The sequence below is a fragment of the Canis aureus genome, chromosome 17 (assembly GCF_053574225.1).
Source record: "Canis aureus isolate CA01 chromosome 17, VMU_Caureus_v.1.0, whole genome shotgun sequence".
NCBI lineage: Eukaryota > Metazoa > Chordata > Mammalia > Carnivora > Canidae > Canis > Canis aureus.
In genome coordinates this window covers 52,387,330-52,401,528 of record NC_135627.1, presented here as the reverse complement: position 1 = coordinate 52,401,528, position 14,199 = coordinate 52,387,330, and the positions used below count along the sequence as shown (strand labels likewise).

The window sequence follows — 14,199 nt, the reverse complement described above, 5'->3', positions numbered from 1 at the left end:
AGGAAGATAGCTATGCACAGACCTTAGAGATCAGCCAGTTCAGATGAGGACACATGAGAAATTTGTAAATATTTAGCTAACAAGCATCAGTTATAAGGAACAAAAATAATAAGTTTGTGAAATTTTAAGAAGCATGTATCAAAACTATGAGACCATTATAATCCACAAGTTAAGAGAGGAGTGACTGATGTTAAAGTGTTCTTTGTACCTTACATTGTTCAAGAGGAAAGCAATGATATTAATAAAGTTTATGTGTCAGTAAAGTAGGAATAGAATATATAACTTCCAAAGTAGTAGAAGAAAGATTATGGCATAAGAAATACCTTTGCTCTGGTTAAGAAGCAATCGTGAGCCAACACTAGAATAAAAAAAAATAGTTATTTTTCTTTAAGTAAATAGAATCCAGCCATCTGATTAGTCAGGAACTAGTGCATATCAGCCTGTTTATTAAAGAAATCAATAGAAACTATAAAGGCTATTTTCCTGGTGGCTTTCACAAAGATGGTATAACTTTTGCTGACTGCAGACAGGGAGAGATTTACTGTTGTCTTCCAGTTGTTTTTCTTCTAGTTAAATGTTAGCTTTTTTTTTTCTTCTTTTTCTTTTTTCTTAATTACAGACCTCAGCTCTTTAAACACAAAATAACAACTCTGGTTTAGAAGTGATACTCTGTGTTTTGAACTTTGAGTAAATTCAAAGATTTGGCAATTAGCCACATTGCAGGGCTCTTCATTTCACTCTTCATCTCTTAACACAGAAGTGCATTAAACTTGGTAGTTAACAGGTGTACATCAAATTATATTCCTAAAAGGAGTGAATTTTTTAATATGATTTCATCCTCCCTCTGAATGTGTTCTCAGTTGTTTTGTCTGACAGCTTTTATACGTCCTCCTAACCTTGGCGTTGTGCATATAAGCTGTCCCCACTGTTCATGGGACCTATGCAATAAACACGGAGCTGTGACTTGCCTTCCATCATTAGGTAATTCATCCCCACGCATAGCTTATACCTCTCTTTGAAATCCACCTGGACTGTAAATATAATAGAAATTTACTGAGCCTCTGTCCTCTCTATAGTGTTGAAATGTTTAAAATGGATAGACAAGGATTTGGCCAAATTTCGAGGGAAATCTGGCCACGGTGTTCACTTCCTTAATTCAATCACATATTCTGAGCTGATTCATTTTCAAATCAGTAAACGTCAGTTCTGATTATTTTTCAAATGCTTGCCATTACCACCACCACCACCACCACCACCACCACTCCCTTTATACTGTTCTGAAGTGCTTTATAGCCACAAATTGCCTTTTCTGATACGTGAAAATATTTTTTAGCGCCAGGAGTAAAATTCTTACTTTCTCCTTCTTGAAATAGACACAGCCATTACTGCATTTTTCTCACCCTCTTTATGCCATGGAATTAATTTGCACAGTGAAAGAAAAGATATTTTAAAATAAGTTGGCTTACTTTGCTTTCATGGGCCGTCTGAAAGCACTGGTGGCCTGTAGCTCAGCTTAATACTACTACTTATGAAAAAAAAAAGCACCCGTGAGTGACAAGCCAAAATTTAAGTTGGTTAGCTAGGCAGCTCGAGTCATCCCAACCGCTTCAATAACTGGTCATTTTTGGCAAGGAACTTGGGTCTATAAATAATTCAACCCACTTCAGCTGGGTCTTAGCAGCAGGAACTGTCAAAAATGATATATGGTGCAGAACTTTATCCAAGACTGACCTTCTATCTCAGGCAGCATTTCTAATGCAGGCTGTGTGTGACTGATGATAAGCGTGCTTGTTTTATATAAATGGCCATCTAGGGACAGCCAATTCAGCCGGGTGGTCAGGTTACCATAGTAACTGTCTTTTCTTACCCTCCACTAACCCTGGACATTACCTTCCTTTCCTCCTAGCCCTCTGACCCTTGACACTTCCCCCTGCCTGACTCTGCAGCTCATACCTGGCCCCAGGCCTGTGAGTCCCACCCTGGAGTGTTTTCTGAGTCCCCAGAGGACCACAGTGGATTTTGTTTTGTTGTAGTTTTTTGTTTGTTTTTGTTTTTAAAGGAACTTTTCCTCTTTTTACTGTGGGCTCCTCAGATGAGACAGGAATCACATCTCCTTCTTCTCTGTCCTCAGTGCTTTGTTGTATAGTGTCTGGTACAAAGTAAGCCTAACCATGTTTGTTGAATAAATAAGACATATTTTGAGTTTTGAGTTTTTCAGATGGTCTACTCAAAAACCTTTGGCTACAAACATTAAATAAATATACCAAGTTTCTTATTTTTTGTAAACTATAAGTTGGATAAGTTCAGTGTGCATATCCTGGATATCTCATTCTAACGTGAAGTTGTAAGGTTCTGTGTAAGGGAGATTTTTTTTTTTTAAGAGACATTAATGACCAATCTCTTGTAAAATGAGGCTGTTTTAAAAAGTAGTTGCCCTAGGATCAGCTTAGGTGGGAGCTGTGTGGAATGGTGGACAGAGCAGAGATTTCAAAGCCAGAAAGGCCTGGATTAGAAAGCCATCTCCATCACTCTCCAGCTATGTCGCCTCAAGCAAGTCACATTATTATTGTACCTCTATTAGCTTCAGCCTCCTCCTCTCTCAAGCAGGAATCATGTGTCTTTGCTGTCAGTATTAAGATCAATACCTATAAAGACTGAGCAGAGTTTCTGGTGGTGTCAGCCAGTGATCATGCGTGATGGCACTCAAGGCTTTGGAAAAGAAGTCAGCAGACCCCTGGAATTGGCTGGAAAGCAATTCCAGAATTGGAGATGGAAGCTCTGGCACCTGTTTGTCATACCCTCTCTTTCCCCAACCCTTTCATAGCTTCCATGATCCAGAGTCCTCATCCCGTGGGCTCATCCTCACCTCACCCTCACCTATGTCAGAGGGCCCTAATAATTACAGGTACCATGTGCTGAGCAACTATTAATAAAGTGCTTTTCATTCACTAAATTCATCTAAGCCTCAAAATAATGTGCTCAGATGCTCAGATGCTGTTGTGACCCCATTTTACAAGTGACAGAAGCAGTGAGATAACTCACTTGACCAGCATAAAACACAACTAAGAAATGCCAGAGCCAGGATTGTATACCTGGCCAGTCTGATTACAAAGTGGGTACTGCTTCCACCACATTATACTCTCATTATGACTTCCTAGGAAAGAAAAACAATTCAAGTGATGAAATCTTTTCAAATAAACTGTAAGTGCTAAAACATCTCATTTTGGGAAGCTGGCAAAGACAATGAAAAGAACTTAGGTCATTTTCTGACAGTAAAGAATCATGGCCTAATATGCAGGTATTTGACAATCTTTGTGTTTCAAGTGATAAAATCTTTTCAAATAAACTGTAAGTGCTAAAATGTCTCATCTTGAGAAGCTAGTAAAGACAATGAAAAGAATTTAGGTAATTTTCTGACAGTAAAGAATCGTGGCCTAGTATGCAGGTGTTTGACAATCTTTGTGTTTCCTTGACAAAAACAACCCTAGAGACTAGACTTGGCTCAGGACCTTGTCAGGTGGGTCTCAAAGCTCTGCCCTAGGCTACTGCTAACTTCATTCCACTTTTAGCAACATTCATGCTTTCTTCTGGTCTTATTTTGATACCGTGCAGTAATTTAATACTCAGCTCGTGTCATGACTTGTTTGCAGATGTTACCCCTCCACAAACAGCTGGTTATATAGAAATCACTGACCTTCAATCAAAGAAACTCCGGTATATCCCTATTCCCAGGTAATCCACTTTCACCTATGTTCTCAGTTTGTATGTCTGATTAAAAGCAAGTCAAGTCTTACCAAGTGCTCTGAATAAATGTGTGCTTTTGCCTCCTTAAATAGCAAGCTCCTTTTTTTTTCCCAGTTGCAGTTGGCTTGTATCTTGCTGCTGTTCTGCCTGTTTTACTGCTATTTTTATTTTCCTTTGGGAAAAATGTTCAAACAATATATAGGTGTAAGTCAGCCTACGAGACTTCATTTTTCTATCATTGATCTATTCATTGATCTATCCCAGTGATCAGTTTTTGTGTATCTGAAACAATGTTTTCAGTATTGCAGAAATATTCATCCTTACTATTTTTTTAAAGTTTTTATTCAGATTCTAGTTAATTAACATACAGTGTTCTATTAGTTTCAGTTGTACAGTTTAGGGATTCAATGCTTTAAACAACACCCAGTGCTCATCACAAGTGCCCTCCTTAATCCTCATCATCTATTTCACCCATCCCACCACTCACCTCCCTTCTGGTAACTATCAGTTTGTTCTCTATAGTTAAGAGTCTGTTTCTTGGTTTCTCTCTCTCTCTCTCTTTTGCTCTCTCTCTCTCCCTCTTTTTTCCCCCTTTGCTTGTTTGTTTTGTTTCTTAAACTCTACATATAAATGCAATCATATGGTATTTGTCTTCTCTAACTTACTTTGCTTAGCATAATACTCTCGAGCTCCATCCACCATACTTAACTTTATATTTTAGTTTTCAGAGATAAATGTGTTCAAAATATCAAAGGAATTTAATTAGCATTTATTTAAAATTGTTTTTTGTTTTTTTAAAGATTTTATTTATTTATTCATGAGAGACACAGAGAGAGAGGCAGAGACACAGGCAGAGGGAGAAGCAGGCTCCATGCAGGGAGCCCAATGTGGGATCGATCCCAGGACTCCAGGATCACGCCCTGGGCTGAAGGCAGGCGCTAAACTGCTGAGCCACCCAGGCATCCCCTAAAATTGTTTTTGTTTTTTTTTTATGTGAAGGGGGTGACTGGGTGATGAGCACTGAGTGGGGCACTGGACGGAATGAACACTGAATGTTATACTGTATGTTGACAAATCGAACTCCAATAAAAAAATATACAAAAAATAAATTTTAAAAAATGAAATTTAAAAAAAGAAATAAAATAAAATAAAATTTTGTGAAGGCTTTACAGTAGCTAAAGGCTTCCAGAGATTTTGTAATGGAGCTCATGACCATTCACTGCTTCTATCACTGTCCAGTGATGGAAGCAAAGTACCCAAACCAGCTAGACTGAGGATACCGAAGGAAAATTATGTGCTTGGTTTCTACCCTTGAGGATCACAAGTGTCCTCACCAGGAGTCTGTCCCTTTCTGAATGTATCCATGCCTGAACTCCCTCTTTCAGCTGAACCATGCACCTGCGCTCGTCTAATTGGCCTAGCTCCCTCATTCTTCCATACTTTGCCCACCTCCACCCAGGCCATTGCCTCCTTCTAATCTTTTATTCTGCTTTAGCCTAGTTTGACATCACATCCCCTCCTTACATATACTTCCTGACAGAAGACTGAGCCCTCACAACACAGGGGTGAAAACCTCATCTGAAATCTCCCAACAGAGGAGCCTGGAGCATGAAAGAAAGGCCAGCCACACCAAGACCTGTCAGTCACCCACAGCATCATCAGGCCACTTTCCACCTAACTCTTCCAACCCCTAGAAGAAAATAGCCAAACATATGCCAAACATGACAGTACACAGTAACTCAGAAACACAGTTTCATTTCTTAGGACCCATAATCAGTTTCAATAAATAGGAATAATAAAAGCATGACTCAAAAAGAAAAGTTTACTTATTCCAACATATATAAGTGTGCCTTCTTAGAGCATCTTAATGTGTCCGTTTAATGGAAAATGGCTTTTAGTCATTTGGGGAAATCACTTATTCCAGATGAATTATGTGCTTATTAAAATATAATATTAGTTTAAGCCACAAAAGCAAAGAACAACTTTTTGTTTTTTACATTTCTAAAGCATTAGTCATTTTTCTCCACTATTTCTCTTAATTTCTCTTTCATTAGCTCTAGCTTTTATTTCATTGTTTTTCTCTTTTAACTTTCTGTGTGAACCATATGTTATACCTGCCATGGAAAAAACATCTGGAAAAACAGCTGTGTATAGAGCCAATGCCAGCTGGTCGCCATGATGCATTCATTTAGAGCCGTACTGTCCACCAGAAATAGAATATAAGTCATGTATGTCATTCTATAGTCCTTATTAGCCACATTTTAAAAAAGGACTTAAAAAAGGAAAAATAAACAGTTGAAATTAATAACATTTTATTGACTCAGTATATTTGAATGTTATCATTTTATCATGCGTACTCTAAAATAAATAAAATATTTTTTAATTTTAAAAAATGTTATCATTTTGACACATGCTCAATATAAAAATTTTAATGAGATATTTTATATTCCTTTTTTCTTCTAAGTCTTTGAAATCAGTATGTATTTTATACTTTTGGAACATCTCAGTTTGGACTTGCCATATTTCAAGTGCCATGTGATTTGGAGTCTGTTCATTATCAGTATATCCTGAATTTCTCTTGAGATTAGCTATTGCCATTTTTGGCATATATGCAATCCAAGAGAACAACCCATCTGGATTTCAGTTTTCCTGCTAGTTGCTTAAATTTAGCATTCTGCTAGATAGCTGGAATTTTCCATCTGATGGCTAACTTCAAATAACATAAAATACAGTAACACCGTATGTAACTACAGGGCCAGAATGAATACATCACTTTTGCTCCCAGTAAAACTTGACTATTTTTCCTCAAATCTTTGTATTGCTTGCATCTGTAAAATGATACTGCCTAGCTCTCATCTGTGAGTGTATGAAAATCTGGGCCTCGCTCTACTATAATTGTATGTATTCTTTAAAGATCTTGCTATTATATATAAAGGGGAATATACATTTAAAATGAGATGAAGAAGAGATTGTAGAGCTGGGGAGCAAATTGTAGTAAATATGTGATTTTTTTTAGCACTTTTTTTGGCACTTTTTTTGACATACTGAAGAAATTGCCCCTATAAATTTCAAGTTTCATGGTATGAAGAGTTAGGCGTTTAGCCAGTATATACAGTACACCACGTCTTACATCTTGAGTGCTCTTAGAAGAATTTCAAACATTATTGTTGCATGTAGATAAACATCATTGTTCTGGAATAGCCCTTTACTTCACCATCTGTACCTATTAATTTTTTCCTAAGGCACATATTTTTGAGAGAACCCCATGAGATAAATCCTGTCTTATATCAAATGTTACCTTCTTTGAGTCCTTCTGAAACTGTAAAATAGTTCTGAAACCCTAGGACCCATCCTACTGTTATCATCCTCTTCATATTAACATTTTCTAAAACTTCTGTGTCCCAGAGTAGCTAGCTTTGTCACTCTGTGTTGAATATCTACTAAGGCAGACTGGAAAAAAAAGTCAAACTAGTCTTGGTTTATTCTTTAGGATATTATAAGATTTTACCCAACATATAGTGGTTTTGTGGTTTTCCCAGATCTACATTGATGGATTATTATGTTTTTATTATCTGATCAGACAATCCCTCTAGACCACTTATTTCATATTGAAAATATCAAATGTATTTAGAGAGCTAACACTGGTAATTAGAATTTCTGATCTGTTTGTTTTATATAGTGAGAGCAATACTCAGGAAAAGGAAGTGTGCAGTTGACTCTTATAGGCAAAAGCAGCATCCCTAGGAATGAATATGTAACAAAGGAAAGATGTACATGTATGAAATATATAATATGAGAAATATACAAATTCCTTGTTATAAATTCCTGTAACTTCCTAAGTTAGAAAATGCAAAATAATAATACAAATGCAGTTAAGGCCCATAAACAAGACATCAGTTTCCGCACTTAGACTGAAACTTAGAGCCCTAAGGAGGAAGTCTAGTGTTGCAGGTGCATGAGATATAAGTTGGTTTAGAGTTCTTTTCTTTCTGACAGTGAATGTTAGTATCATCATTTCTGACAGTGAATGTTAGTATCATCATGGGTCCGCAAATACAGCAAAGTGTAAATAATCAACAGATAACTGTGTATTTTTTTCCTTACAGATGGATTTCTTGGTGTCTTTTAATATGCTTTTAGAATGTGCTATTAGAATTCTTTATAGCATGTTTAATGAACCCAAATTAGGTAAACTAGCTTCATTACTACCAAACAATTGACTACTGTAATTTCGTTATCAGGTCAGAATCTCTCTCGCCGTATACCACATGGCTATCTACTATTTCAGACACAGATGCCCTTCTAGCTGAGTGGGACAAAGGCGGTGTTGTTACTGTTGACATGGGAGGTCACATCAGGCTTTGGGAAACTGGACTTGAACATCTGCAGCGATCGCTCATGGAATGGAGAAACATGATCGGACAAGGTGACAGACAGATGCAGGTACCACTCAAATTGACCTTAAAAGGTGCATACTCAGGTATAAATTTAGTTCCAGGTGCTACAGTTGTGGAAACTTCTTGCCCCCAAACTTAAATATTGTTGCTTAAATAGCTAAAATAATTTCTCATAATAGAAAAAGACAAATCTATCCCTCTAGATAGTGAAAAAGTTAAAACGTTTACTTTTTTTTTTCTTTTTTTTTGGTCAGTGCTTAAATATGCAGGCCCCTCACATCACGACATGAGAACACAATCAACTTTTGTTGTTTAACCTCCAGCATTAATTGGTTTCCAGCACTGCCTTCACATCTGTTCTGACTTTTACTACCATCATCTTCAGCATCTCTCTACATGCTACCAAGGAAGCAGAAATACTGATATAAAATGCAGCCCATTACCCTAAGGCCAAAGCCTATAGACTAGATAAGATAAGCAAATGACGCATCCAGTAGAGGTGTGTCTTTACCAACTTCCGTATAGGTCCCGATAATACAAACTTAGTGGTAGTGAGAAGTAGACCCAACCATGCGCTGGAAAGAAATGTGGAAGCAGGGCACCAAGGTGAGAGGAAAACTCCAGAAATGACTCAGCCACCAGCTAATCTGGTTGCTGTCTAGAACTCACGTGAACAACAAGGAAAGCTGTGTGCCCATAAGTACTGAAGCGTATCATAAAAGGATTTATTTGTTATTGATTTATGTTAATCTTCAGAAGAAAATGTGGCTGTGTACATTTCATTTTTATACAGCAAGGTAGGAAAGAAAAGTAGGTTCCTGCCAGCTGTGCTGCTCTGTAAAGAGCCAAGTAGCAAGACAAAAAATTTCTACCAACTATTCCACTGATACCTGATTGATAATTACTATTTTACATGGTTATTTTTGTGATTTCCCTTAGGGGAGAAATGTATAGATTTATGAATGAGTAATACATATTTCTCTTAGATTCTTTTTTTTTTTTTTAATTTTTATTTATTTATGATAGTCACACAGAGAGAGAGAGAGAGAGAGGCAGAGACACAGGGAGAGGGAGAAGCAGGCTCCATGCACCGGGAGCCCAACGTGGGATTCCATCCCGGGTCTCCAGGATCACGCCCTGGGCCAAAGACAGGCGCTAAACCGCTGCGCCACCCAGGGATCCCTTCTCTTAGATTCTTAAAAGCTTATAGGAACATTTTGAGGATCGTAAACCAACGTAGGCAAGCAACCTCAACTTCTTTTGAAAGGGTATGAATATATTAATTTAATTAAGCTAAAACAAATGTATTGCTCAAAAATAAACATCTCATTAAGTCCAGTGAATCTATCAAAGCAACAGACTGAATGTTGGTCACTATCCATAACAGTAATTAGAAAATTAATTAACCATGGTTTTGATTCTCTTATTATTCTAAACATTAGTTTCTGCTTCCTTTGAATTAAGTGATTCTTTTCATTACAGTGATTGAAGCCAAAGAGTAAAAATTATTGTATTTCTTATATTTCATTTCAATTTCTCATGTGTCATAGAGATGAAAGGTCATATTTTTCCTATGGTCAAGATTGTGGCCTAAATTAACTTTCTTCCACAACAGAACTTTAAGAAGGAATTTTACTCATGATTTTCATAACTGGTTTTGACTGCTGCAAAAGTTAACCCCTGTTTGTGTTTTAGCCATATTCTTTTCTCTTCCCAGTAACTTCTCCGACTCTTGTTCACCTTCCTGTTCTCAGCTCCTAGCGTAAGGATTGATCCACAGTAGGCAATTAATATGCTTGTGTCTGCTCACACTCACATATACTAAATTACATCGGCCATTGAACCCATTCAATGAAAAAATGGAATTGTTCTTTTAAACTGTCACAGATTATTCATTTGTTTTTATGTAACCGAATCCGTATTTATTGAGTGAATATCCATAGTTATGAAGTTAGAAATGTATTATCTAACATCTCAAAAGTAATCAAAATATTTGGCTACAGTGTGCATGGCAACATCTGATCCTTCCCAGACCAAACATCTTCCAGGAAATATATAACTTTATGTCTCCAGTTCAAAGTTCAGTTGTAATAGAAACAAGACTTATTTAGAAATAAAGTTCTACATTTGAGAATTGGATATTAGTTTCATTTGGAAAATTAGAACAGATGTTATACTACCTTCTCCCTTCATCCTGATGTTCCTTAATCCATCTTGGTTGATAGTGAAATTTGTATTTATGTTCATACTCAAACCAAGAAGCAGACTGTGAGCATGCATCTTTATTGTCTAAACAGACAGGATTCATTGCCCAAATGGTCTGCCATTGCTTTAGCTCTTGGTCACATCTCTCCTCTTCTCTCTGCTTGATAAATAATGAGATGGTATATTTAATTGTTTTTACTTAGACCAGCTCATGTTATTATTTACAAGTAGTTTATACAACCAAATCTAAATAGGAATCATTATGGAGCAACAGTAATAACAAGCAAAAATGTGTCTTTTTTACACTCCCCATAAGGTGCAATCCTTCAATCTATTCCTCCTTTATGGGCCCTTTATTCAGCATATGTCTACTCCTGGTTTTGGAGCTGGAAAAACGCCTTTCTTAGAAATATTGAGAAAAGAGTATGTTCTCAGTACCATCCTTATCACTGGCTGAATGCCAGTCGCTTTCCCTGTTCCTGGCAGAGTAACCCGATCTCCATCTAGTGGTGAAATGGACTTATTTTACATCAAGAAATTTAAAAGGCTTGCTTTGCACTTCAGTAGTTGAAAGGCATCCCCAGGCCTGCTGGCATGGGAGGTTTACACACGCCTGTCTTGTGTGGTTCCTCTTGGTCACAAGGTGCTCCTTTCGGGCAGCAGTGAAGGCTGGGCACACTACCGGCCATGCCATGCCTTACTTATTGACCCACTTTTTTCCCTGACTCTTCTGCGTAGTAGCAAAAGAACTGTTCATACTTAGATAAACTATGTCAGTTACATACTTTAACACTATCCTTTATATCTTGCTACAGTTCAGAAGCCATTGTTGCTCGAATTTTTGGTTTTGCCTATGAATTCACTGATAGTTTTCTTTTAGGAGCACAGTTTGCAAGAAGAATATTTATTGAGCTCTGCATACAAAATGTGCTCATTAATTTTACATGCTTTGATAGGAACATGTGTTTTTCTTACAGCAAACAGCTATAACAACAAACTCATAGTGTCAGTGTAACTTGGTAGTTCTAAAAGCCCATGATTAAGAATTTATATTTATGGGGTACCTAGGTGGCTGTCAGGTAAGCTTCTGCCTTCAGCTCAGGTCATGATCCCAGGGTCCTGGGATGGAGCCCCACTTTGGACTCCCTGCTCAGTGGGGAATCTGCTTCTCCCTCTCCCTCTACCCCTCCTCCTGCTCTCATGCTCTCTCTCAAAATCTTTTTTTTTAAAAAAGAATTCATATTTATTACCTTTAGACTCCATATTTTCAGAAGCATGTGTTAATTATAAGTAAAAATTTTTCTGACCGTGCTTCATTATGTTCTTTATAAAGCATATTTTTCATATTTTTATTTAGTTATATTTGGATTCATCCCAAGAAGACTATTTAAGCTACACCCCAGTTTTCTTCAGAAATCATCTTCTCTAAAAAGCTCCTGATGATTATTCTTGTGGGAGTACAAAAGCTAAAAGATTATAGCTTTCAAATGTTATTGTCTAATTAAAATAAACTAATTAGAAAGTAAACACTCTGTGTATTACTGGTGGAATCTCTTTGAAGCCTTCGAATAGTACTTATTTACCTGTATACTTTTTAAATGGTTAGAATCTTTGAAACATATCATGGGACTGGCACTTACTCATTCTTACAGTGAAGATAGTGCCTAGTACACAGTAGATGCACAGTAGAGGCATAAAACAAATACATAGAAAAGATAACTAATTTATATTAAACACCACTAATCCTTTTCCCCTTTTATTTTTTTTTTTTTCTTTTCCCCTTTTAAAGAAGATATTCTAGGATTATGAGTCAAGGTAGATTGCTGTACTTTAGTAAATAATCCTGGCCTTCTCTTTAACTACTAGCTCAACAGGGTTTTTGGTTTTGTTTTTTTTTGTTTGTTTGTTTGTTTTTTTAAGATCTCAGTAAGATGGAAAGTCCTGCTTCTAGTTTTAGAAAGCACTAGATCATTTCATTGGACCTCTATTAGTACATTTAGTTTTACAGTATACAGACTGTTCTCTCCACATGCTCTGAGGGGGTTTGCAATTCTTTTTCTTTTTAAGGAGGATAGTTCATAGCTTACTCTTGTACTTCATTCTTCACCTTGGCCGGGAACTCTAAAAATACTTAACAGCCTAATTCAGTGGGTCATTATTATAGAACAATCCATACTTTGTAGGATTATCCCATGTACATGTATCTTTGGCCTGAAACAGTAATGCTTTTTAAACAAATGTATAATTTCCCACATATCTCCTAGCAATATGTGAATAGAGCTCATTTTCAGCAAGATGGTCTAGCCATTTGCCTATGTTAACATTTGAGCAATGCCTCTAATGATTTTCCCATGTTTATTCCTGTTAAGAAACTCCCATCCATAGAAATTCATTTTGAATCTAGATTTTGAATAAGACTTCCAGATTTGAATAAAGTTTCTAATGAAAATGCAAGATGGCTGGGGGAGTGGAACACCCAGTGATGTGCTGATAGACCAGCTCTCTGGGGAGGTGAGGGTGGAGCCGTTTATAACATTTGCCAGTTTCCATGGTGTAAATACTCCCTCCATAGCTGCTTTCAAGCTGCCAAAAGTTAACAATTTACTTGCTAAATGTCTAAGTATTTAGCAGCCATCTCTCACAAAAATGGTACAGTCAAGCTCCAGGATACCACTGGCTTGATTAAACCTTTAACTCTCTAAGGAGAATTATCACAGTTACCTAACTGCAAGGTCTTCCAGAAATCAGACCATAAAAATGTAAGTGAGAGAGAAAGAAAGCAGAAAAAAGAAAGAAGTACTAAGAACACAGGCGAGATGGTATCATGTTATCCCTAGGAAATGTTGACACATGTAGTTGTTCCATTTATAGATTGACAATGCTCTTTTGAACCAGGAATTCAGTCTGAGCAGAGAATTGGAATGAAGTCTGCACTCAAGTAGGATGACACTCATGGGTTCATGAGTACAAGCCTCCTTTCTTATAAACACCATTTCTGAAGGAAATTACCAGTTAATTTTTACATTCCTCCAGAAGCAGTGCCTCCATTAGATCACAACTTTGTCAGTAATTGCTAAATATAACTAACATTAAATGAGCAACCACCCCACTAAGACCAGCAAATCAACAAGCTTATGACTTTCAGGGAGGCCATGAGTTTTCATTAACCTTTTGTGCATATCCAACAAAAATAATAATCCTATAAATTACAATAATTGAGGGCATTATAATGTCTTAAACTAATATAAAAACAGAAATATCATCTCACTTTCTCATTGTAGAAAAGACCTAACCTTAGGAAATTGCTTTTTAAATCAGAAGCAACAGAACTATTTCAATTCCTTTCTTTCGTGACAGACCTTAAGATTATTATTCCATATGGTACTGTATCCCCAATGCATACTATTTAACAATATGATCAGCAAGTAAAGAAGTAATCTTAGCAATATTTTCAGTATGTAAGGAAAATAAATTAATTCTATAATATATCAGTTATAAATTGAGATGTCAAATGGATTGAATATGTTGGCAAGCAATGGTTCTGGAATTTTTATGATTCTGAGCCCATTATGTGTATAATTCTGTATAAGCACCACATCACAATGGCTATAGAAATAAAGCCTTGCTGTCACATCTATAAATTAAATTGTAATTTTATTCATAAGCAGTATAGCCTATTGGCTCTACTTTCCACTTATATATAAAGACAATACCATTGTACCTTGCAAAGTTGTGTTAAGAATGAAATGTATTAATATCTGGCATGGAGTGCTCAGTAAACAAATAAAACTTAGGAACTTAGAATTTAGGTAATATTGGGCCATTGAATTCTTTAATGCTTATATGGAAACAA

At 36.6% G+C, this 14,199-nt stretch overlaps 1 protein-coding gene across 2 annotated transcripts in view; it reads left to right on the top strand.

Annotated features, from left to right (window-relative positions):
• Positions 1-14,199, top strand: part of VWA8 (von Willebrand factor A domain containing 8) — a 353,299-nt gene that overhangs the window by 250,506 nt on the left and 88,594 nt on the right. For both annotated transcript variants that reach the window (XM_077855526.1, XM_077855527.1), the window contains 2 exons: positions 3,651-3,732; positions 7,986-8,187. In XM_077855526.1, coding sequence (XP_077711652.1) covers positions 3,651-3,732; positions 7,986-8,187 — 284 coding nt within the window. The remainder of the gene's footprint in view (positions 1-3,650; positions 3,733-7,985; positions 8,188-14,199) is intronic.